This window comes from Hylobates moloch, unplaced genomic scaffold (assembly GCF_009828535.3).
Source record: "Hylobates moloch isolate HMO894 unplaced genomic scaffold, HMol_V3 SCAFFOLD_10, whole genome shotgun sequence".
NCBI lineage: Eukaryota > Metazoa > Chordata > Mammalia > Primates > Hylobatidae > Hylobates > Hylobates moloch.
In genome coordinates this window covers 99,434,551-99,461,747 of record NW_026652285.1, presented here as the reverse complement: position 1 = coordinate 99,461,747, position 27,197 = coordinate 99,434,551, and the positions used below count along the sequence as shown (strand labels likewise).

At 42.0% G+C, this 27,197-nt stretch overlaps 1 protein-coding gene and 1 pseudogene across 4 annotated transcripts in view; one reads left to right on the top strand and one right to left on the bottom strand.

Annotated features, from left to right (window-relative positions):
• GARNL3 (GTPase activating Rap/RanGAP domain like 3) overlaps window positions 1-27,197 on the bottom strand; it is a 178,578-nt gene that overhangs the window by 90,924 nt on the left and 60,457 nt on the right. For all 4 annotated transcript variants that reach the window (XM_032165166.2, XM_032165165.2, XM_058446166.1 and 1 more), the window contains one exon: window positions 9,526-9,600. In XM_032165166.2, the coding sequence (XP_032021057.1) occupies window positions 9,526-9,600 (75 nt within the window). The remainder of the gene's footprint in view (window positions 1-9,525; window positions 9,601-27,197) is intronic.
• On the top strand, window positions 248-1,206 carry LOC116475676 (density-regulated protein-like; annotated as a pseudogene).

Sequence of the window (27,197 nt, the reverse complement as noted above, 5' to 3'; positions counted from 1 at the left end):
GTGGAGCATGCCCAGAGCCCTGTGTTCAGTTCTGAGCACTTCAGTCCAAAAGGTTCATTAACAACCTCACATGTGTCCAAGGAACAGCAATAAGGATGACAATGATGGAACTGATCCTGTGTCTTAGGAGGAAAACAACAGATGTCACACTGAAGAGGGCTCAGACTTACAGTCTGGGGCTATGGAGAACATAAATAGAAACTCTGAGTGGAAAATACAGACGATAGTTCCATGTGTCGCTTCAACTGGCAATAGCGGAGGGAACCACCTGGGTTTGTGAAATGGCTGCAGACATTTCTGAATCCAATGGGGCCAAGTGCAAAGGAGACCTAAGGAACAGGGCCGAGTTAGATGCTGATTACCCACTGTGAGTCCTTTATTGTGGAGTCTGTTCATTACCAACAGGCTACTGTAAATATATGCCTAATGTTGCTAAATGTAGACAATGGTTAGAGAAGAATTTTCCAAATGAATTTCCAAAACTTACTGTAGAAAATTTACCCAAACAGGGCCGGGCGCGGTGGCTCATGCCTGTAATCCCAGCACTTTGGGAGGCCGAGGGAGACAGATCACTTGAGGTCAGGTGTTCAAGACCAGCCTGGCCAACATGGTGAAACCCCATCTCTACTAACAGCACAAAAATTAGCCAAGCATGGTGGCACATGCCTGTAGTCCCAGCTACTCGGGAGGCTGAGGCAGGAGAATCACTTGAACCTGGGAGGTGGTGGTTGCAGTGAGCCGAGATCCCGCCACTGCACTCCAGTCTACGTCTCAAAAAACAACAACAAAAAAGAAAACTCACCCAAACATGAAGCTGGAATTAATGAGGGTCAAGGAACAGCAGGGGTAGAAGAGGAGAAGAAAATACAAAAGAGAGGTGAAAGGGGTCAAATAAAACAAAGAAAAGAAGGCCGTACCAGAAAAGGTTACACAGCCAAAATTCCCAGAGCAGAGAAGAAACATGTAACATGAATGTGTGGCCTCTAACTTTTGAAATTGATCTTAAAAAAGCACAAAGATTTTTTGATCAAAAATTGTGTGGTGCCTCAGTAACAGAAGAGGAAGAAATTATCATTCAGGAAGACTTTACAGATGATGTAATTGATGTTATTCAGGAAAACTGGCCAGAGGTAAATGATGACAGCATTGAAGATCTTGGAGAAGTAAAGAAGCGGTTTTGAAAATCTGCCTGTTTTTAATGACCTGAGCTTAATCTTGATATGGCCAAAGGGAGACAGGACTTTAAAAAAAATGTATATATGGCCAGACATGGTGGCTCATGCCTGTAATCCCAGCACTTTGGGAGGCCGACGCAGGTGGATCACATGAGGTCAGGAGTTCAATACAAGCCCAGCCAATATGGCGAAACCCCATCTCTACTAAAAATACAAAAAAATTGGCTGGGCGCGCTGGCTCACACCTGTAATCCCAGCACTCTGGGAGGCCAAGGCGGGCGGATCACAAGGTCAGGAGATCAAGACCATCCTGGCTATGGTGAAACCGGTCTCTACTAAAAATACAAAAATTAGCCAGGTGTGGTGGCTGGCGCCTGTAGTCCCAGCTACTTGGGAGGCTGAGGCAGGAGAATGGCATGAACCCGGGAGGCGCAGCTTGCAGTGAGCTGAGATCACACCACTGCACTCCAGCCTAGGCGACACCGCGAGACTCCATCTCAAAAAAACAAAACAAAACAAAAACAAAAAAATTAGCCGGGCGACTGTAATCCCAGTTACTCAGGAAGCTGAGGTGGGAGAATCGCTTGAACCTGGGAGGCAGAAGTTGCAGTGAGCCAAGATCGCACCATTGCACTCCATCCTGGGTGACAAAAGCGAAACTCTGTCTCAAAAAAAAAAAAAAGTATATATATGTTCTACAGTAAAACTGCAGACTACCCTCGTCCTTGGCATTTTCACTGTTCTGTACAAGGCTGCTTGTTTTTTTATTGCCAAAGTCAGATAAACAGGGGAGACTGTCACGCTTATGCATGGAATAGAATTTAGTCAAATAAAAAATTTTGGTCATTTGGTACTAACTTTTCTCTCTTTTTTTTTTGAGATGGAGTCTCGTACTGTTGCCCAGGCTGTAGTGCAGTGGTGCTGACTGCAAGCTCTGCCTCCCGGGTTCATGCCATTCTCCTGCCTCAGCCTCCCGAGTAGCTGGGTCTACAGGTGCCCGCCACCACACCCGGCTAATTTTTTTGTATTTTTAGTAGAGACGGGGTTTCACTGTGTTAGCCAGGATGGTCTCAGTCTCCTGACCTTGTGATCCACCCGCCTCGGCCTCCTAAAGTGCTGGGATTATAGGCGTGAGCCACCGTGCCTGGCCTGACTTTTCTCTTTCTCTCTTTTTAACTTTATTTTTGGAAAAGCCCTGTAGACTTTTTGTGGGAAGCATTTCTGTTGACTATTTTACAGATCTAAAGTTGAGTAATTTTTTTTAAAGAATTTGAATTTGGCTTCCTCACCAGTAATACATCTTCTTGCTTCTTTGATGTAATAATCTTGAGATAGGGGAGAATCTAATACACTTGTGGTTGAATTTGCTTCATTGTTAGCAAGTTGACTCTGGAGGCATAATAACATACTGTCAGTAGGACTTTTTTGAGCTACTCTGGAGATTATTCAGTAAATTATATTAAAAGCCTTAAAACCACATGTACTGTTTGAACCATTAAGCCACTTCTTTGATATTATTCTAAAGAAATAACCAGTCTCGCATAAAACTTATGGATGAAGGTGTTCATTACAATATTATTTATAATATAAAAAATTACAAGTATAAAATGATAGAAATGAACAACTGGGAAATAAATAAGTGATGGTGTATCACGTGGTAGAGTATTATGCATAGAGTTAAAAACCATATTTTCTAAGAAAACCTGGAAGCAGGCCGGGCATGGTGGCTCATGCCGATAATCCTAGTGCTTTGGGAGGCCGAAGTGGGTGGATCACCTGACGTCAGGAGTCTGAGAACAGCTTGGCCACACAGTGAAACCCTGTCTCTACTGAAAATACAAAAATTAGCCAGGCATGGTGGCAGGTGCCTGTAATCCCAGCTATTTGGGAGGCTGAGGCAGGAGACTCGCTTGAACCCAGAAGGCAGAGGTTGCAGTGAGCCGAGATCGCGTCATTGCACTCCAGTCTGGGCAACAAGAGCCAAGACTCCGTCTCAAAAAAACCCCAAGAAACCAAAAACAAAAACTTGGAAACATGTTTGGTGATATCAAGTTGGGGCAGACCCCAGATACATTTTAGACATTTATTATCATCACTGTTTTGAGTGGAAGGCCATTCAGAGAGGCTAGAGGTTTTTATTCCAGCTATAAATTGTGTGAGTAATTCTACTAACCAAATAAAAACAATACACACCCATGCTCAACAGATAGTTTGGGAAATAGCAATTGAAACATGTCTTTCTCACAAGAGAAACTGAACAGTTTTAATGAGTACATTCAGTGAATTTAAACTCTAAGTCAGGTGCTGCAAATTGAAAAGAAGACTTGTGTTTTAAATTGCTATAGACAGCTTTAAGAAACTTAGAATCCATGAAGCCACTGTTTATTGCCATGCAAATTACAATCTGGAATGACTTTTTAAAAATAAAAAATGTGTAATAAAGATGTAAATTTTAAAAATGGGATTCTGCATTAACTGAATTTTACTAAATAGAATTACCTGGTGAAGCAAATTTATCCATCAAGATCATTCGGTATGTGTTATGTATGTATTCTGTTGGTGCTAGAAGATGTCTATGTGCCTATATTGACACATGTGACTTCATGTAAAATTTCTTAATGTTCACAGTTCTTAGCAAATGCAGTTTCAATTCATAGATAGCTAGCAATGGATGTTGTTATACTACAGGAAAACGTAGGATTAAAATTGTCTTTGTGTTAAAAAAGAAAAAAAAAGAAAATACAGGCTGGGCTCAGTGGCTCACAGCTGAAATCCCAAAACTTTGGGAGGCTGAGGCAGGCGAATCACTTGAGCCCAGGAGTTTAAGACCAGCCTGGGCAACATGGCAAAACCCCATCTCTACAAAAAATACAAATATTAGCCAGGCGTGGTGGCCTGCGCCTGTAGGCCCAGCTGCACAGGAGGCTGAGGTTGGAGGATCACCTGAGCCATGGAGGTTGAGGCTTCATTGAGCCATCACTGCATCACTGCACTCCAGCCTGGTGACAGAGGGAGGGAGACTGTGTCTCAAAAAAAAAAAAAAGAAAAAAGAAAAAGAAAATACAGTAGACAGGTGAATTATGTTCAATAAAAAGACCTTTTTAGCAATTAAGAGATTCTGAAAAATGCAATCAACTGCTTTAGGGGTGTGGTATAATGGGAATATGTATTTGGACTTTGTTACTGGTTCCTAGCACAGAGCTCCTGAGTGATAAGGGTGACAGGAGCATCTTTTGTTCTAAGGAGGGGACTCTCAGGGGGTTCCCAGATAGCTGCAGGATTGGGGGTGGCTGCCAGAAAGACTAAGCCTTGATTAGAAACTTGGAACTTTCAGCCCCATACCCCAACTTCCAGGGTGAGAGAGGGTTTGAAGATTGAGGCAGTCATCCATGGCCAATGATTTAATTAATCATGCCTACCTGGCCAGGCGTGGTGGCTCATGCCTGTAATCCCAGCACTTTGGGAGGCCAAGGTGAGCGGATCACCTGAAGTCAGATCATCAGCAGCATGAGATTCTCGCAGGAGCATGAACCCTATCATGAAATGCACATGCGAGGGGTCTAGGTTGTGTGCTCCTTATGAGAATCCAATGCCTGATGATTTGTCACTGTCTCCTATAACTTCCAGATGGAACTGTCTAGTTGCAGGAAAACAAGTTCAGGGCTCCCACTGATTCTACGTTATGGTGAGTTGTATAATTATTTCATTATATATTCCAATGTAATAATAATAATAGAAGTAAAGTGCACAATAACTGTAATGTGCTTGAATCATCCTGAAACCATCTCCCACTGCCTGGTCCGTGGAAAAACTGTCTTCCACAAAACTGGTCCCTGGTGCCAAAAAGGCTGGGGACTGATGCTTTATAATATATCAGTAATAGTAAAAAAAAAAAAAAAAAGTGCTTCCATGAATTCTGTGAGTGATTTTAGGGAGTTATGGAAGCTGAGGAAGAGGCTGTGGTAACGGCTACCTGACTTTGTAGCCAAGTTGGTCAGAAATGTGGAATGTAGGTAACCTGGGGACCCAATGCTTGTAACTGGCTTCTGAAATGAGGACAGTCTTGTGGGACTGAGCCCTTAAACCTGTGGAGTCTGACGCTAACTCCACGTAGTTGGTGTGAGAATTGAATTGTAGGACACTCAGTTGGTGTCAGAATTGATTGGTGTCAGGAGGAAAAAAGTCCTATCAAGGAGGTATCAAGTTTCCCATTACTGGAGATATACTCAAGCAGGAACAGATCAGTTAACTGCTGGCAAAGCTGATGCAGGAACTCATGCATTGGGAAGGGGATTGGCCCAGATGAACTCTAAGACAGGAAAGTATGGTCCATTCTGATGGATGCCAATCTGCAAACTGTTTACTAGTCCATGACAAGGTGTACAAGAAACCTTTACAGTGTTCTGACATGCCTGTGGCATATAAGTACATGCTCAGTGGATTCATCTCATGAAACAGTCCAGACCAATCTGGATGATATCCAATTCCTTGATGAGTTGCATAAGGTGGGTTCTGTGTACTAGTTATGCAGAGTAGGACCACATATTTAATTTCCTGCAACTGGCCGGAAATTAAAAAGATGGACAGTCTGAGAAGCACTGCTCAGAGGCTCGGCCTCACTGGCTGTCTCTGATAAGGGCTTTCTGATGACCCCATCTTAAATAGGGCTCTTCCTGTTTCTTTGCACCATGGTCCTCTGTTTTTGCCACAGTAGTTACCAAAATTTGCAATCCTTCTATGTGTTTGTATTGGTTACTGATGGCTCTCCCTGCCATCTGTAGGCCCCTAGGAGCAGGGACCTCAGCAGGCTTATTCAATCCTACATCCAGGGCTCAGCCTGACTGGCACTAGGAAATGACCCTATGAATGCCAGTTGAATGAATGTTTTGTCATGTTATATGAAAAGCACTCCCAATATAACTTATGTTTTTGGTAATGGCAGGCTAGGTTATTCAGATCAACCCTCCCACTGAAAAAACTAAAAGTACTAGAAAAATATTAAAATCATCTCCTTAAAAGCACTGAAGGCTGGGCGCAGTGGCTCATGCCTGTAATCCCAGCACGCTCGGAGGCTCAGGCTGGCGGATCATGAGGTCAGGAGTTCGAGACCAGCCTAGCCAACATGGTGAAATCCCGTCTCTACTAAAAATACAAATATTAGCCAGGCATGGTGGCACACACCTGTAATCCCAGCTACTTGGGAGGCTGAGGCAGGAGAATTGCTTGAACCCAGGAGGCGGAGGTTGCAGTGAGCCGAGATAGTGTCACTGCACTCCAGCCTGGGTGACAGAGCAAGACTCCATCTTGGAGCGGGGAGGGGTGGGAAAAAAGCACTACAGTGCTTACCAGATAGTAGGAATTGCCAACTAAAACTGAAAGGCAAGTGGGAACCTGTGAAAGTCCATTTTGGCTTGAGGATGTTTGTCAATCCCAGCAAAATTGAATTTGGGTTTTGGTGACCTCATGGGGGACAAAGAGTCAAATCCCAAGACCCACTGGGGTAGGCAAGTCCAATAGGAGCCCTGCCCCACATTATGCTAGGATCCCAAAGGGCTGCACACTCAAGGAAGAGGGAATCAGAAGAAACCACCTCCACCACCAAAAACTACAAGGAAGTTGTCACAGCACCAAGCAGAGCTGAGCAGGGGAGTGTCTCTGAGGTGTGGTGACCACAAGCCGGCTTTCACATAAATCTGTAGCTGTAATCTGCAGCACTTTGGCAGTTTAAAAGGTCTCAAGCTGGGTATTTGGTTTAAAGGTATCTGGCAAAAGCAAACATAAGTCCTCCCTACCAAAAAGCAACTCATCTTAGGCCTCATATTACTCCTAAAAAGTAACTTTCAGGAACAACAAATAGCACACAATCAGGCAGCCTAGCACACAAAGAAGCACATTAACATGAGGAGCACAGGCCAGAGGAAAACAATTAAACAACAGCCACAAAAACTTCGCATATTGGAATTCTCGGTCGCAGATGATAAAACCATTACACTATGTTTAAAGAAATAAAAGACAAATTTGACATTATCTCAAGGGAACAGCAAACTATAAAAAGTGACAAAGCAACCTCGGATTAGGTAATGATTTCTCAGACATGACAACGGAAGTGCAAGCAATGAAAGAAAAAAAATAGACAAACTAGACATGATCTAATCTTAAAGCTTTTGTGCTTCAAAGGACACAACCAAGAAAGTGAAAAGATAACCCACAGAATGGGAGAAAACTTTTGCCAATCATATATCTGATAAGTGTCTAATTATCCAGACTATATAAAAAACTCTTACAATTGAATAATAAAAGGACAAATAACCCCAAAACAAAATTTGCAATTTGGTTTGTTCAGAGGTTTGAGAATTTTTAAGCAACTATATATAGTGAGTCCTTTACTGCACTAACTGCTTTAACTAATTCAGAGCAAGCCAGCTGTTTTTTCCCTCTGGAAGTCAAGTGCCCATAAGGTCTTTTACCAGGCTAGAAAGTACCATTGGCCAGAAACTTTTAATTGAAGACCACCAATACAAAACAGCCAAGGTGCTCCAATGGAGCATCATGCTCAGTAGTTTTGGTGGAAATAAAACCTAAAACAGTATTCGATCCTTGATATTATATTTCCAGAGAAGCAATTTGAGACAGGACTGTGTTTTGAACACAACAGACTGCAATGACTTGTGAAATCAGTAACTCCCCCAAATTGTTCCCAAGATGTCGACTGAATTGCCCAAGGCCACATTGCTGGTGAGTTGTAGGGCCATAATTTGAACCCTGGGAAGTCTGACTCTTAAGCCACTCCTGATCATGACCCAAGCACAGGTTATTTCTAACCCCTGACTGGGTCCCAGAGGATAGGTGTATGACAGAGCCAGGTGAGCAGTGTTTGACTGCCAAGTGTATGGTGATTAAGGATCACATGAAGGCCCCATTGATGTCTTTCCTGGGAGGTGTGTATTTCCTCCAGACACTGGATGCGGCAGGGGCCAGAGTTGTGCTTACGTAGGGTGGCAAAGTCCAGTTTGGTTTGTCCATTTCAGGCTGGGCTGAAGTTCTGCAAAATTTTGGTAGCAGAAAGATGTCTCAAGGTATACAGCCTCCATGGGCTCTCAAAGTAGAAACTCAGCATGGTGGCCACTAGCTTTCCAAGCACTGGAGAGCAATAACTCAATGCCTCTGTGCCTGGCTTAGCTCCTGAGAACCCTTGGCTGCCTGAGCTTGTGGACGTGAGGCTATCTAGTCCCAGGGGCCAGGCCATTTGGAGAGGGCTGTTTCTAAGGTTCAGAAGCAAAATTCTCCATGAGTTCCTTCTTCCATGTGGGTCAGCTAACATCATTCTGAACAAGAAGTATGTGGGTACCTATTCAGGGGTATTCAGCCTCCATTTGGCTAACATGTCAATGGCAAGGGTCAGGTAAATGTATATGGCTAAGGCCAAGGGTAAAAATGAGCAATCACTTCCCAAATGTCATGAGCTTTCAAGTTAAATTCATAGCTCTTTACTGAGAATTTGCATTAGGAGGTGGTCAGGAGAAAACTGGCAATGTGGCAGTGATGACAATAACAATAACCATCAATAGCATCATAACTAGCACTTGAAGCTTACTATGCGCCAGGCATAGTGCTAGGAGTTTTACAAACATAGCTCACTGAATTCTTGCAATAATCTTGAGACAGTTTCTAATTTACAGATGAAAAAAACTGAGGCTCAGGGTGGCTGGGGTCCTTGCCCAGGGTCAGGGTCAGGGAGCTAGAGCTATGATGAGCTACCGTGCAAAAAGGCAGCAAAGAAGAAAAAGGCTGGGGAGTTTTTGCCATACTCTGCAGTTTAAAGGGTAGACCCCGTGAGATAGAGAGAGTAGTGGCAAAAAAAAAAAAGCAAGATGAGTCCCTGTGGCCTGCAGCAAGGAGGACCCAGAGAGCCCAGAAAGTGGGCGTGGCCCAAGGAGCAGTAGGCAGTACCAGCCTCTTTTCCTGGTGACATTTTGTCATTGCAGTAATTTTTGGCATCTCCCTCCTGGACCCTGGCACTGCTCGGATGGCTGTGTCAAGCTGATCAGCCTGGCAGAGGAAGTACTGGGACTCGGGGCCATTCACAGAGGGTGGCAGAATTGTCTTTGGTGCCACTGCTGGTAGAACAACTTCCTGTGTCTACCTGGTTTTAACATAGATCTTTTAAAGGGTATGTGTCACTCTATGAATAGCATCTTCCATGCCAGAATACTGACATTTCCCTTCCATTTGCTTCAAGCAAAGCTCCGAAAAGCTCTATTTACCTCTTCCAGAACTCTTTCACTGCTATATCCCAAGCACTATAATCATGTGCTTGGTGGCATTACAGGAAGTGGGGAGGCTTCCTTACCTCATCTGAAGAGCCATTTTCCACTCTGAATCTTCCAGCCCTTTGGATGGCTCCATCAGCATCACTGGAAATAAGCTATGGGGGAAAAAGCATTCAATTAGGAAGCATTTACAATGTCTCTTCTATCTGTATGTAACTATCCTGTAAGTAAGCCACATCTAAGGACACAGGCTGGAGTGCCCAGCCTAGAAGCTAACAGTTTTTTTAAAGCTCTATCAGCCAGGTACTCATACAGTTGGCTGCCACTGTCCTTGGGAACCCAAGAGTAAGGAATGCCTAACCTGCAAGAGTAGAAGAAAACAAGAGCATCACATTTAAATTTGAACACATTCCAATACTGATGCTCCCAGCAAAAACAATCTTAATACACACCACATGTGGACAAGTGGCAGTTCACAGATGGCAAGACCAAAAGCCAACTCTCGAGTTCAGCCGCCTTCACGGGAAAGCCTAAAGAACAATTAGTGGCTGGCAAGAACTCCAGGCTCTACTACCATCGGAGAAAGCGCCTGTGTTTCATTCAGTTTTAAACAGTTTCCAAAAGGCCAATTAGTCCCTCCCCAGGCAGGCAGACTGTGTTTTAGCTCTGGCAAGGTGATGCTTGCAAATAGACAGTCTCCAAGGGGCCCGATGTTCGAAAGAGGTGAGGGAACACACCGGGGCTTGGCACTTGAGTCCAAAATTACTGACTCAAGATTTAACTTATTTTCTCCTTCTAGATTTTCTCAGTAGTGACTTGGGAAAGCAACACATCTTTTTTTAGCCTTTAAATCTACCCACAATTTGCAACAAAGATCTGCAGCAGACTCATCAGAACGCATCTGCCCTAAGGGGCACCTCTCTAACTCAGAGCTCGCTCAGCAAAACAGAAATGTGATTTCTCAGGAAAGATAGTTACCTCATATTTTCACTAGCGCTTAAGAGATACGATGGTATAAAAATTAATAGAAAAAAATTTAGGGAAAAACTCCAAAGAATTTTCTCAAGGAAAATTATTTAAAAGAGATTGATAAATTTTTCCTATGATAAATATAAAAACAGTATCTGGTATTTGTTGAATGCCATGCATTCTTTTGCTCTTAATATGTATTATCTCATTTAGTTCTCATAATAATACAAGGTAGGTATTATTATTATTCTCATTTATGAACTAGGAAACTGAGGCAGAGAAGGGTAAAATAACGGGCTACAGTCACTTAACTAGTTAGTACAGGTAGAGCTGGGATGTGAACAGAGGTAGCCAGACCCCAGAAACCCATTGTCCTCATCTAACCACCACCCTCCCTAACCATCTTCCAGAGAATGTCCATGATTAGGTTCAGTTTTTATATTTCATCTTTCTCCTGCAAAATAATTTCTAAAAGCAAATGTTTTTGATGACATCAGATCATTACACTATCGCTAAACTGCGGATGAGCCCAAGAGGCTGTGTAGTCATGAATTTCAACTTGTCCAAACAGAGGTCTAGCCTTTGTCCTCAGCTACTGGGAGGTGATCTCTAAGACCTGGGAATGACCTCTGTTAGTGTCTGATTACTTAGGGGCTCTGAGCCACACTGATTTATAGTGAGGGCTTTGGGTCACACAGTATCAGCTCTACCTCTGGAGGGGCTGAAAGCTCAGGTAGGCCATGTGGGTGGTCAACCACATCTACGGGATCAAGCCCTGCTAAAAACTCTGGATACCACAACTCAGGTGAGCTTCTTTGATGAGCAACATTCCACTCGGTGCTGATGTTGTCACACATCATCACCAGGAGGAGTTAATGCTGTCTACAACTCCATCAGGAGAGGACAATGGGAAGCTCTGCAATGGAACACTCCCGAACTCTGTCCCATGCACCTCTTCCCTTGGCTAATCTTAATGTGTATCCTTTTGTTGTAATAAACCATAAGTGAGCTTAGCAGCTTTTAGTGAATTCTGTGAGTCCTTCTAGCAAACTATTAAACCTGAGAGTGGTCTTGGGGACTCCTGAACGCTGTAGTAGTTGGTGTCAGAAGTGAGGGTAATCTGGTGGACTGTCTCTAACTTTACAGAGGCCAATTTTAAAGTACAAGAGAAAGATAAATTTAGACATCATAGGGTCACTGCCGTTTTCACAGGGGACGTATAGAGGATTCAGCATCAGCAGCTTCTTTGTGGGTTTCTACTCACTGTTAAAATAGAGGGAAAAGCAAGCAGATTTCAGGTAGAGTGTTACTGGTATACGCTGCCTCAAGGGCTTTGGGAGAAGCATTCTGAGACGACATCTGGACTTGGCAAGAAAAGAGCACTATGATCAATTAATAATGTCTGACATAGGTCTATAGAGACGTGGGACACACCCTCACCTTACTTGTTACCCTTAAAATAGAGGTTGCTAGAGATAGTCCTGACTATAACTAGTCTCATCTAGGAGTTGAAGCCTTGGGAGAAGAGCTGATAGTCATTCATTCATATAAAAATGTAAATTAAACATCATAAAACACACTATATTTTAGACACAGGCATATGTAATAATGCTCTTTTCATTTGTTGGGTTTAGAACAAGAAGCATATTGCTTGTCTTGCTTAAAAAGTTCAAGAAGAAAAGGAAGAACAAATTTAACGATTTGATGGTAAAAAGAAATTCAGCTCCCTTTGAACTCATGAAATCCATAAAGACAGAGCTCATGCTAATGGTTTTGACTATCACCTTTACCATTTCACCATCCCCATCTTCATTCAAGTCACCATCATCTGTCACCTTGATGACCACAACCACCTCCTACTGAGTCTAGACACCCATCTACCACTGCTCCTCTCGAAGCAGCTCCTCACACCGAAGCCTGCAGCCCGGGTGATTATGCAAACTGCAAATATGACTGTGCCACAATCCCACCTCTATTCCAGCATCCCCACTTCTTCTCACCGAAGGACATATGCTTGGGACTTCCTGGCTTGGAAGGCCCTCCTTTCTCACCTTCCCCTAAAAAACTCTACTACTCATCCTTCAGTTCCACCAAAGTCCCCCTCCTTCTGTATACCTTCCCTGACCCACTGCCTGGGAAGATGACCCTGTCGTCAGTTCTTGGGGCACTCTGCAGAGTTGTGATTTACATTTCTCTGTCATTACTTGGTTCGCACCTGTCTTTCCTCAGGCGCTCTTTCTGCTCTCCAGCAAACTTCAAAAAGACAGCAGCTACATTTATTTGTTCTCACCACTGCATCTCCAGAGCTAAGCACAACACCTGACATAGTATCTATCTCATTGAATATTCATAAACAAGAAATACGGGAATAGATGAATGCCAAATTTCTACTGCAAATGGCCAAAGGGATATAAAGACAGGGGTAAGACCTATACTGGCCCTGGAAAGCAGAGAAGGTTCATTAATCATACAAGAAATGTCAAAGAAATTCTACCAGCTCTATCATGAAGGAAAGGCCAAAGTGAAGGGCAGGCCAGATAACTGGAAGCACCATAGGCTGGGGAAAGTCGGTTGGGAAGTAACTTAATCAAACCATGCAGGTTCACACCAACACCCTGAGCTCATGCTGGCAGGACCTGCCTGAGGAGAGCATGGGTAGGAGGGCAGTAGGTGGGCAGGAGATCCTACCGGTCACACTCAGGGCCAGCACAGAGTGGCAGTCTCAGTGCCCCCCGACGCCGGCTGGCTCACACAGCTTGCTAAGTAAAGCAGAGGGGGCTGTGGTGGCTGGGGCCTGATGAAGACCAGTATATCAGCTGCTGTGAAAGGAGAAAGTGCCCCAGCAAACTAGGGAATGAAAAAACTAACATTTCAGGAAAAAATCTTTTTAACACAGTAGAGAAGCTGATTATCAGGTAGCTATCTCTGTCCATTTTCTTTCTATTATCCTCACAAACCTTTGATCTGGCCAATTACAACTATAAAAAATCTACACTTTCTTTTTTTGGGAGAAGATTTGGCTCAGGAATGACATAATCTCTATCAGAACCCATTTAAATGTCAAAACTGCACAACCTAGAAGCCCTCTCCCTCAATTTATCCAGATGGTACAGAGCTCCAGCTGCCACCAAAATCCACTCTCGCCATTTGTCACAGTGCAGAATCGTAGCTGGACACAAAGCTAGACCCCATTTCCCTAGAGGTGGCCATTTGACTGAATTAACTCCACTTGAAGGTGGGCCAAAGCTCACCTGGGTACATTTATGGACCCAGGCCCTTTAGGAGAGGGGAGGTACCTCTTCCATGCACTTTTTCCTTCTCCACTGGCTAGAATCCCAATGACCAGAGGGATCCTGGAAATTCATGTTGAAGATAGCAGATTTTCTTTTTTATTTTATTTTATTTTATTTTATTTTTTATTTTTTTTATTATACTTTAGGTTTTAGGGTACATGTGCACAATGTGCAGGTTTGTTACATATGTATCCATGTGCCACGTTGATTCCCTGCACCCATTAACTCGTCATTTAGCATTAGGTATATCTCCTAATGCTGTCCTTCCCCCCTCCCCCCACCCCACAACAGTCCCCGGAGTGTGATGTTCCCCTTCCTGTGTCCATGAGTTCTCATTGTTCAATTCCCACCTATGAGTGAGAACATGCGGTGTTTGGTTTTTTGTCCTTGCGATAGTTTACTGAGAATGATGTTTTCCAGTTTCATCCATGTCCCTACAAAGGATATGAACTCATCCTTTTTTATGGCTGCATAGTATTCCATGGTGTATATGTGCCACATTTTCTTAATCCAGTCTATCGTTGTTGGACATTTGGGTTGGTTCCAACTCTTTGCTATTGTGAATAGTGCTGCAATAAACATACGTGTGCATGTGTCTTTATAGCAGCATGATTTGTAGTCCTTTGGGTATATACCCAGTGATGGGATGGCTGGGTCAAATGGTATTTCTAGTTCTAGATCCCTGAGGAATCGCCACACTGACTTCCACAATGGTTGAACTAGTTTACAGTCCCACCAACAGTGTAAAAGTGTTCCTATTTCTCCACATCCTCTCCAGCACCTGTTGTTTCCTGCTTTTTTAATGATGGCCATTCTAACTGGTGTGAGATGGTATCTCACTGTGGTTTTGATTTGCATTTCTCTGATGGCCAGTGATGATGAGCATTTCTTCATGTGTTTTTTGGCTGCATGAAGACAGCAGATTTTCTTGAGCCTGAATGTGTGGTGCAGACCCACCACCCACTTAGAATTCCTGGCTGCACATGAGAGAGAAATAAACTTGTTGTTTTTTACCGCACCATGACATTCTAAGCCAACTAATACACCCAATAAGGAAGAATCAAGAGAATAATCACTGATCCTATGATAATTTCATAGTATAAAATGTAAAATCTGAAATATCAGAGAAAACGTTCTATGAAACAGATTTACTACAAAAAGTACAAGGAATGTTTTGAAAATTTCTAATTATGGTAATAATTTGGGAGCATATTGGATCTATGAAAATGGGACAATCTATAATCAGCTTTCAGATGAAAAGTGTAATTACTGAATTTCAAAATGTAGTGACCATGGTGAACCAAAAACTAGATACTGAGAAGAAAATGCCCCTAAAGAGTAATCAGAATATCAGTTTGAGATAAATAGAGGAAAATCATTATGAAAAACAGAGAACATATCTGGGAGAAAGTGTAAAGAATGGACTGGAGTGTTACGAAAGTGGTCCTTGGGCAGAGAACAGAACACAGGAATAAGCAAATCATCTCCTACACTAACCACCCCCTCTAGCAAGGTTCTCTACTAATGAGTGAGACCAAGACTAAAGGAGGACTGCTAGTGAAGGCAGATCAGCCTACATGGTATAGAAAGAAAGAGGACAGCAAGGCAGTCTGAGATCTTACCCCTCCAAAGCCAGCAAAGAGGAAGTTGGTTAGGTCTCCTCTCACAATGGAATGCATCCAGCCCTTTGTTATTCTTCTGGGAGAAGGGTCCAGAAAAGAGACTTTTGCAAGTGTGCTCTGACCTTTGCAAATATAGCTCTGTCTATCCAGGAGTTTAGTAATTAGTAAGATGTTATCTAATCTGATCAATCCAGATCTGTACTCCTGAAGGATGGAGTGAGAGGGAGGGATAAAATGAGCAAGTGGATAAAGAGGAGCCTGGAACTCCTCCTAAAGGTAAACAGAACAGCATAGATGTTTTAATAAATATGAATTGGTTACATTTCCCTACTAAAACAAAAAAGATTTGATCAACATAAATGAAATATATTAAATACAATAAAGCAATCATGAAAAAGAAAGGCAAAGTAAAAAATATTCTAGGCAAATTGGGACAAAAAGAAAGTAAGGGAATAATAAAATCACAAAGTAGAACTTAGGAGAAAAAGACATCAAATAAAAAAAGTTATTTTATATGGATAATTAGAACCACCCATCTCCAAAATTTAACTATAAACATTTATGTAATGAATAACAACATACAATTATAAAACAAAAACTATTATAACTAGAAAGAAGAGTTAATAAAATTATAATTGTAATGGGAAATTTTAGTACTTTTCTCTCTGATAGGTCAAGGCAAAACTGAGTAAGGATTTATAAAGGAATCAAATAATAAATTTAATAAACATGATTTAATAGACACATATTGACTGTATCAAGGTACAGAGAATACACACCTTTAAAAATATCTAGTAAACTTTAAAAAAACCGACCTAATATTGAAAAGAAAGAAAAGCGAGTTTCACTCTTGCTGCCCAGGCTGGAGTGCAATGGTGTGATCTCAACTCACTGCAACCTCTGACTCCCAACTTCAAGCGATTCTCCTGCCTCAGCCTCCCGAGTAGCTGGGATTACAGGCATGCACCACCATGCCCAGCTAATTTTGTATTTTTAGTAGGGACAGGGTTTCTCCATGTTGGTCAGGCTGGTCTCAAACTCCCGACCTCAGGTGATCTGCCTGCCTTGGCCTCCCAAAGTGCCGAGGCATGAGCCACCATGTCTGGCCCAGAAAAGCAAGAAAAAGTTCTACAGAACAATATAAAATAAAAAACTTCTAAAATATTCTATAAAACTGTACAGGTCATTTTTAGCATAATGCAACTGAATAAGAAATTAGTATCAAAAGGATTTTAAAAACTGAAAATCAGAAAATATGCATCTCAGCCTGTTGTGCCTATTGTCCCAGCTATTTGGGAGGCTGAAGCAGGAGGATCGCTTGAGACCAGGAGTTCAGTGATATAGTGTGCCATGATCACACCTATCAATAGCCACTGCATTCCAGCCTGGGCAACACAGTGATATCCCATCTCTTTAAATGTACGCATATATAAATAAATTTATATATGCATATATACATATATAAATTCTTGAGTCAAATAGGAATAGTAAAATTAGATACTATTCAGATGTGAACAACAATAAGAACAGTACATATCAAAACACATAATGTGATAGGTGCTATATTTACAGAAAAATTCACATTTTCAATGCTTTTATTATTAAACAAAAAAGGATAAAAACAATGAACTAAGCATTAACCACTAGAAGATAAAAAAAGAACAATGAAATAAACCCAAGGAAAGCAGGGGAAAGGAATCAATAAAAGATCAGAGCAGAAATTACGAAACTAGAAAGATAGTATAATTGATTAATATATCCAAGATATTCCAAGGCAAGTCTGATATTAAAAAGCAAAGAACAAAGACAAATACATATAGTGATAATAAAGAAAATAGAACCGCTAAGAAGAGATTTCTAAAAGATTAAGAGAATGAAATTATATTCATTCATTCTATATGAAATTACGCCAATATCATCAAAAAGTTCAATGAAATGGCAAATTTTCTAGGAAAACATACACAATGAAAACTATTTTAAGAAAGAAATCTGAGTAGACCAAAACCTAGTTGCAAAACTGAAGATCTTGTCAGAACACGGCCCCACAAAGGCAGCCCTGGCCCAGAGCTTCTTCTGAGGAGGTGAAGGATCGATGCTCCACACCGGAGCTACACGAGAGCCACATGAGAGCCACATAAGAGCCACACACTCACAGAAAAGTCGGGCAGTTTCCTTCGAGAAGAGGCACCAGATCTTTTGCATTCATTTTGATGGATATGTTTAGGAAAAGGGTATTAACATGTATGTGTAACATCACTAATGCTAAGAAAAGAGGACAGGATTTTTTTAACTTTATTTGGTCTTACATCTCTGCTATGGTCATACACCAAATAATCAGATTCTGAGGAAGACCGTGCCCAGGAGGGAGAAAAAGGAAACAAACAAACAAACAAACAAACAACAACAACAACAAAACGACTTTAATGATCATTTGGCTAGGATCTGCCAGGCACCGTGAGTGATTCCTTCTGAGTTCTTGCACTGTCCAATACTGTGGCCACCAGCCTTGTTTAAATTAAATTAAATTTTATTTTTTTTATTTTTTGAGACAGGGTCTTGCTGTCTCCCAAGCTGGAGTGTAGTGGCACAATTATGGCTCACTGCAGCTTTGACCTCTTGGGCTCAAGCAATCTTCCTGCTTCAGCCTCCCAAGTAGCTGGGACCACAGGCACATGCCAGCACGCCTGGCTGCTTTTTTATTTTTCGTAAAGACAGGGTCTCACTATGTTGTCCAGACTGGTCTCGAACTTTTAGTCTCAAGTGATCCTCCTGCTAAGGTCTCCCAAAGTGCTGGGATTACAGGCGTGAGCCACTGTGCCCAGCCTAGATTTAATTTTAATTAAAATAAAAAACATTCAGTTCCTGAGTGCACTAGTCACATTTCAAGTGCTCAGTGGCTATGTGTGACTACTACACTGGACAGCACAGATAAAAATATTTCCATAATTGCAGAAAGTTCTACTGGACAGGGCCACAGCCCTGTCCAATTATACATATTTTTATGTATAATGACATGCTGCACATTCATGCAGCTCGGGTGACCCGAATCAAATTGGTTTCCCATTCAGTTAGTTAAGTAGTGAAAATTCATGTTATTTAACATCCTGAGTAGAGGCCTTGGTCTAATCTCAGCAAAACTAACTGTTTCATTTAACACTGAACAGCGTTCAATGTATTAGATGTTTTATCTCAGGAAAAAAAATAAGATCCAAGCAAGAATACTTGTTTGTAGAATTTAACAAATTAATTTTTTTCAAATAGAAAGCATAAAATGTTATTAACTATAAATAAAAACATTATTAGTTTCAAATTGTAGGCAATTATTACTAAATGAGGATCTTCCTTAGATTAATACAAATACGTAATTTTTCAAAAATAAAAAGCACTTCCTCATCTATTTCACTGCTTTGTTTCATTGGGCTGGTGCTTGTTTCCATTCTAAATCGGTGCTGGGATTCCCTATGATCTCTGTTCAGCATGCACTGTGTACTTGGCATTCAGGAATATAAATCACAGGAACAGTATTTTTACTTAGAAAAAAAAACTCAAAAAGGTTATGTAAAGTACATCTTTAAGCATAATATGTAATATTTTCTCCTAGATCCCCTTTCTTTAAAATGAGTGGTTATGAGTATGGGTTTTGGAGCTCAACTGACCAGGTTCAAATCTCAGTTCCATATTTGTTAGCCGTGTGACCTTGGGAAAATCACTTAATTTTTCCTCTCTAAATTTTAGTTTCCTTATGTCTAAAATGGGGACAATGACTGTACCTACTTCTAGGCTTGTGGTGAGGATTTAATAATGTAAAATGTATAACGAGCCTAGAATAGTACCTGGACACAATAAGTGGTCAATAAATGTTATGATGCTATAATATATATTGTAGTAATATGATAGTGATTAATATAAAATGCTCTGATTAGCATGATTAAGCCACTTTATGCTACATTTAAACTCTTGGAAGATCTGTTTAAATATTTGTCCATCTAGCAAACATTACTGAAACTATTTTTTTCAGGGCCTGTACTAACTGCTGGACAAAGATAAATCCAACATGATCCCTGCCCTAGAGGACTGCAAATCCTAGAGGGAGTCAGAGACACACATACATATAATCAGATAAATCACAATACAACCTGGTTAAATGCCATAACAACAGACAAAAGAACAGGGGACAGACACTGGAGAGACCAACTCTGCCTGGGGGAACTGGGGAAGGTTGCATTGCTATAATGCAATTTATTCTGGAAGATGTACAGGACCTTTGAGAAATGATTTCCAACATAAGCAGGTTTATTTAAACTGCAAATACTGGTCAAGAAAGCAGATCCATTTGACCCTGCACATGCAAATTACAGACAGACACAGACACAGACACATCCCTGACTTAGAAAGTACTACTATTCAGAAAGGAAGAAAGAAAAGTTTAAATGTCTGCATCAAAAGGAGGGGGTGAGAAAAGGCATAAACATGGGTAGAATGAGCCATCCCCTCACTGCTGAGTGCTGCCCTGGGGCCTCTCTCCTGGTCTCTTTTAGTCCACTTCTGTGCCTGCAGGGAAAGGCAAGGGAGAAGGAGCCAGTGTGAGGACCAGAGTAGGGGGAAGGGGTAGGTTTTTTTCTCCTCCTCCCACTCCTCACCTTGATCCTATTCTGCCTGTGCCGGGGGACAGGGAGATCTGGGTGACTGGGCAGCTGGGGTGCTGAGAGCACCATGGCGCATATAGAACCAACCAGGTGGCAGGCAGATTCCCCAGCCAGGAGGATAAATGTTGGCTGGAGGAGAGCCACCAAGGCCCTGGATCTGGACTCAGACTTTTCTTATCATCCTTGTCCCTGGCCCCTGTCCTCAGCAAACTCAACACCCATCACTATGATTGATCTGACAGCCTGAGCTCATATTCTTCTGCCTTTTCAAATCGAATGCCTCCCAACTCCATGGCTCTGCCACCCATGCCTAACTCCAACAGCATCCTCTCCTTCTCACTGGCACAGCTGTGGCATCATGGGACCTACCTCATAACCCACTCGGGCTCTTTTTGGCGTGGGTTCTATCTGGGGATCTGTGGTTAATCAGGCTGCACTTACCACCCCACAGATCTTGCATGCTGCTCACTCCTCCTCATGCCACCAAGTCAAGTCACTCACTCACCCCCGCCAACTAAACTCTCACTCTTTTTCTGTGTTCAAAGAAGAGTTTCCATCTGACCAGGCCTACAACATGCTCATGCTATTTGACTATGGCTAGATCCTCACCACCATCCAATCTTTTGAGCCATTATTTTTTTACTTCCCATCACATCCTCCACCTTATCTGTCACACGTTACCACTACAGAAACACCCTTTCTCCTAACAGATGACCTTTCTGCTATTTTACTGAGAAACGTGAGGCAATTCAGGATGAGCACTGTCATGTAGCTTTCCGGCTCAAAATATACCTGTCTTGGCTTTCTAATTAAAATCATATCTGAACAGTAGTCCCTGACATTCCATTTCCCAGTAAAAGACTTGTGAAAATTCACCACAAATGATGACAACTCCTTTGAATATTAAGAAGGAATGATTGGCAATCCTATGTCCAAAATATCAAGATATTTTCTACTTACTATATGGCCAATGGAGAAGAATCGAGAAATGTATTTGGTGACTGGCTTTGTTGCTTGGAACAGAACAAATCTGTGATAATTATGGAAGGTTGGAAGGCACTTTTTTATTATATTATTATTATACTTTAAGTTTTAGGGTATATGTACACAACGTGCAGGTTTGTTACATATGTATCCATGTGCCATGTTGGTGTGCTGCACCCATTAACTCGTCATTTAGCATTAGGTATATCTCCCAATACTATCCCTCCCCCCTCCCCCCACCCCACAACAGTTCCCAGAGTGTGATGTTCCCCTGGAAGGCACTTTAATCTTCCCCACACCATCTAATTTTAGCTAAGAGACATTGGGTCTTTCAGAAGAGTAAGAATAAAACACTAGGAATCATCTTTTTACTGCATGGGCACTGCATTTTGAGGTAGCCTCACTCGTACAAGCACTTCTTTTTCATGACAAGAAAACATTGGACAAGAAGTAGGGAGGGAGAGTGAGCCCATCTTAGAGAATGCAGTCCTCATAAACCAAGTGCCCTAGGTAGGGAGCGAGACATGGAGGTCCTGAGGGCAGAGCATCCTAGGGAGTTTAGTTTCCCCAACATGCCAAGGGGCTGGGAGAGATTTAACCTCTTCACAATCTGCATCCTGTTTTTTGATCTAGACAGCTGGCATTTTCTCAAGCTTATGTAAAGAGCTAAGCAAACATTACTTCAATACGCCTCTTTCAACCAGACTGCTACTGGTAGTTCCTAAGCCCCTGTCATGTATAAATTCTAGAGCCACTGCTACAGAGCAGCAAAAAGCCAAGCACAGGAGAACATCCTATCTCACTCCAGCAGAGCTTTATAAGAAAAACACCAACTAGACCCTGGAAATTGATCAAGGAGCTTTGTATAATCTCCAGCCATCCAGTTGTTTAACTCAGAGAAGCTACAGTCCCAAATGAACAATGATAGCGGAGAGCCAGTTATACATTCTGAATGTTGAAAAAAAGAGTCTGAATAGCTCTTTGTTTTTGTTTGAAGTAAAACAAAAACAAAAACAAAACAAAAAAAAACCATGGGGGCTATGAAAAAATGCTACACATAATTCTGAAAACTAAAAGAGGGAAGCATACCTCTAACCATCTTTACTATGAAACCAAAATAAAATTTCAGAATAGCCATTGCTGTCCTCAGGGAGACAGAAGACATGAGCTCTTTGCAATAGTGTAGAAACCTTATGCAAGTGGGTGAGATAAAAGAGGGCGAAAAAATGCAAATGTAGGATTAAAATCTTCACTGGAGGAGGAAAACAAAATGTTAATTTTAGGGAACTAAAACAGTAATATCTCCATCATTTTAGATGCTGATTATAGAATGGAAAGGAACAAAACAAAATGAAAATAAAAAGAGAAAAGACAGTCTTGGAGGACACAGAAAATGGTCTTTACTGTTTTAGGGGAAAAAATAAGCAATAATCAAAGATATAACAGAAGAAAACATTCATCATTGATTAAAGGACTGGATCTAAGAATCCCAGAGGTGCAATGTTTTAAGGAAAATTAATGAAAATAGAAAGGTGCAGATAAATTATGGGAAACATGTAAAAAATGAAAGATGAAAAGAAAAAAAAATGTGAGAAAAACCCAGCCAGGAAAGGTCACCAAGAAAGAAACTGAATTGGAACTGGCTCAGATTTCTCTTCAGAACACTAAAGGGCAAAAGGTAACTGTACTGGTTGAATAGTGTCCCCCCCAAATTCAGGTCCACCTGGAACCTCAGAATATGGCCTTATTTGCAAATGGGGTCTTTGCAGACGTAATTTGTTGATATAAGGTCCTACCGGATTCAGGTAGGACTTAAATCCCATGACTGATGTCTTTATAAGAGAAAAGGAGAGGGTGATTCGGATACAGAGACACAGAGAGAAGGTGACGTGATAACAGAGGCAGAGACTGGAGTGATGCAGCTACAAGCCAAAGGGGGTTAAGGATTGCTGCAACCCCAGAAACTAGAAGAGGCAAGGAAGGATTCTTCCCCAGGGCCCTCAGAGGGAGGATGGCCCTGCTACACCTTGATTTTGAACTGTTAGCCTCCAGAACTGTAAGAGAATAGACTTCTGTTGTTTTAAGTGATCCAGCCACCCAGTTTATGATAAACTCTTACAGCAGGCCTAGGAAACTAACACAATAACAGATCAACATTTGTGAAGTTTTAAAGGAAAAAGGTGATGACTCAGACACTTAAAAGCAGGTAAAGTTGTTCTTGTGAAAGCTATGAATCAGAGACATGCTCAGATATGTAATGATTAAGAAAAGACACCCTCATGTACAGCCTTAAAAACTTACCTGGAAAATTGGAGGGTGGAGCCAAGATGGCCGAATAGGAACAGCTCCGGTCTCCAGCTCCCAGCCCCAGCGACACAGAAGACGGATGATTTCTGCATTTCTGCTTGAGGTACCGGTTTCATCTCACTAGGGAGTGCCTAACAGTGGGTGCAGGACAGTCGGTGAAGCGCACTGTGCGCGAGCCGAAGCAGGGCGAGGCATTACCTCACTCGGGAAGCGCAAGGGGTCAGGGAGTTCCCTTTCCTAGTCAAAGAAAGGGGAAACAGACGGCACCTGGAATATCGGGTCAGTCCCACCCCAATACTGCGCTTTTCCAACGGGCCTGGAAAACGGCACACTAGGAGATTGTGTCCCGCACCTGGCTCGGAGGGTCCTGTGCCCACGGAGTCTCGCTGATTGCTAGCACAGCAGTCTGAGATCAAGCTGCAAGGCGGCAGCGAGGCTGGGGGAGGGGCGCCCGCCATTGCCCAGGCTTGCTTAGGTAAACAAAGCAGCCAGGAAGCTCGAACTGGGTGGAGCCCACCACAGCTCAAGGAGGCCTGCCTGCCTCTATAGGCTCCACCTCTGGGGGCAGGGCACAGACAAACAAAAACTCAGCAAGAACCTCCACAGACTTAAAGGTCCCTGTCTGACTGACAGCTTTGAAGAGAGTAGTGGTTCTCCCAGCACGCAGCTGGAGATCTGAGAACGGACAGACTGCCTCCTAAAGTGGGTCCCTCACCCCTGAGCAGCCTAACTGGGAGGCACCCCCCCAGTAGGGACAGACTGACACCTCATTCAACCGGGTACTCCTCTGAGACAAAACTTTCAGACGAACTATCAGACAGCTGAATTTGTGGTCTCACGAAAATCCGCTGTTCTGCAGCCACCGCTGCTGACACCCAGCCAAACAGGGGCTGGAGTGGACCTCTAGTAAACTCCAACAGACCTGCAGCTGAGGGTCCTGTCTGGTAGAAGGAAAACTAACAAACAGAAAGGACATCCACACCAAAAACCCATCTGTACATCACCATCATCAAAGACCAAAAGTAGATAAAACCACAAAGATGGGGAAAAAACAGAACAAAAAAACTGGAAACTCTAAAAAACAGAGCACCTCTCCTCCTCCAAAGGAACGCAGTTCCTCACCAGCAACGGAACAAAGCTGGATGGAGGATGACTTTGATGAGTTGAGAGAAGAAGGCTTCAGACGATCAAACTACTCTGAGCTACGAGAGGAAATTCAAAACAATAGCAAAGAAGTTAAAAACTTTGAAAAAATATTAGAAGAATGGATAACTAGAATAACCAATGGAGAGAAGGGCTTAAAGGAGCTGATGGAGCTGAAAGCCAAGTTTCGAGAACTACGCGAAGATTGCAGAAGCCTCAGTAGCAGATGCGATCAACTGGAAGAAAGGGTATCGCTGATGGAAGATGAAATGAATGAAATGAAGAGAGAAGGGAAGTTTAGAGAAAAAAGAATAAAAAGAAATGAACAAAGCCTCCGAGAAATTTGGGACTATGTGAAAAGACCAAACCTACGTCTGATTGGTGTACCTGAAAATGATGGGGAGAATGGAACCAAGTTGGAAAACACTCTGCAAGATATTATCCAGGAGAACTTCCCCAATCTAGCAAGGCAGGCCAGCATTCAGATTCAGGAAATACAGAGAACGCCACAAAGACACTCCTTGAGAAGGGCAACTCCAAGACACATAATTGTCAGATTCACCAAAGTTGAAATGAAGGAAAAAATGTTAAGGGCAGCCAGAGAGAAAGGTCGGGTTACCCACAAAGGGAAGCCCATCAGACTAACAGCTGATCTCTCAGCAGAAACTCTACAAGCCAGAAGAGAGTGGGGGCCGATATTCAACATTCTTAAAGAAAAGAATTTTCAACCCAGAATTTGCTATCCCGCCAAACTAAGCTTCATAAGTGAAGGAGAAATAAAATACTTTACAGACAAGCAAACGCTGAGTGATTTTGTCACCACCAGTCCTGCCCTAAAAGAGCTCCTGAAGGAAGCACTAAACATGGAAAGGAACAACCGGTACCAGCCACTGCAAAAACATGCCAAATTGTAAAGACCATCGAGGCTAGGAAGAAACAATAGCAACTAACGAGCAAAATAACCAACTAACATCATAATGACAGGATCAGATTCACACATAACAATATTAACGTTAAATGTAAATGGGCTAAATGCTCCAATCAAAAGACACAGACTGGCAAACTGGATAAGGAGTCAGGACCCATCAGTGTGCTGTATTCAGGAAACCCATCTCACGTGCAGAGACACACATAGACTCAAAATAAAGGGATGGAGGAAGATCTATCAAGCAACTGGAAAACAAAAAAAGGCAGGGGTTGCAATCCTAGTCTCTGATAAAATAGACTTTAAACCAACAAAGATCAAAAGAGACAAAGAAGGCCATTACATAATGGTAAAGGGATCAATTCAACAAGAAGAGCTAACTATCCTAAATATATATGCACCCAACACAGGAGCACCCAGATTCATAAAGCAAGTCCTCAGTGACCTACAAAGGGACTTAAACTCCCACACAATAATAATGGGAGATTTTAACACCCCACTGTCAACATTAGACAGATCAACGAGACAGAAAGTTAACAAGGATATCCAGGAATTGAACTCAGCTCTACATAAAGTGGACCTAATAGACATCTACAGAACTCTCCACCCCAAGTCAACAGAATATACATTTTTTTCAGCACCACACCACACCTATTCCAAAATTGACCACATAGTTGGAAGTAAAGCTCTCCTCAGCAAATGTAAAACAACAGAAATTATAACAAACTGTCTCTCAGACCACAGTGCAATCAAACTAGAACTCAGGATTAAGAAACTCACTCAAAACCGCTCAACTACATGGAAACTGAACAACCTGCTCCTGAATGACTATTGGGTACATAATGAAATGAAGGCAGAAATAAAGATGTTCTTTGAAACCAACGAGAACAAAGATACAACATACCAGAATCTCTGGGACACATTCAAAGCAGTGTGTAGAGGGAAATTTATAGCACTAAATGCCCACAAGAGAAAGCAGGAAAGATCCAAAACTGACACCCTAACATCACAATTAAAAGAACTAGAAAAGCAAGAGCAAACACATCCAAAAGCTAGCAGAAGGCTAGAAATAACTAAAATCAGAGCAGAACTGAAGGAAATAGAGACACAAAAAACCCTTCAAAAAATTAATGAATCCAGGAGCTGGTTTTTTGAAAAGATCAACAAAATTGACGGACCGCTAGCAAGACTAATAAAGAAGAAAAGAGAGAAGAATCAAATAGATGCAATAAAAAACGAAAAAGGGGATATCACCACCGATCCCACAGAAATACAATCTACCATCAGAGAATACTACAAACACCTCTATGCAAATAAACTAGAAAATCTAGAAGAAATGGATAAATTCCTTGACAAATACACCCTCCCAAGACTAAACCAGGAAGAAGTTGAATCTCTGAATAGACCAATAACAGGTTCTGAAATTGTGGCAATAATCAATAGCTTACCAACCAAAAAGAGTCCAGGACCTGACGGATTCACAGCTGAATTCTACCAGAGGTACAAGGAGGAACTGGTACCATTCCTTCTGAAACTATTCCAATCGATAGAAAAAGAGGGAATCCTCCCTAACACATTTTATGAAGCCAGCATCGTCCTGATACCAAAACCTGGCAGAGACATAACCAAAAAAGAGAATTTCAGACCAATATCCTTGATGAACATTGATGCAAAAATCCTCAATAAAATACTGGCAAACTGAATCCAGCAGCACATCAAAAAGCTTATCCACCATGATCAAGTGGGCTTCATCCCTGGGATGCAAGGCTGGTTCAACATACGCAAATCAATAAATGTAATCCAGCATATAAACAGAACCAAAGACAAAAACCACATGATTATCTCAATAGATGCAGAAAAGGC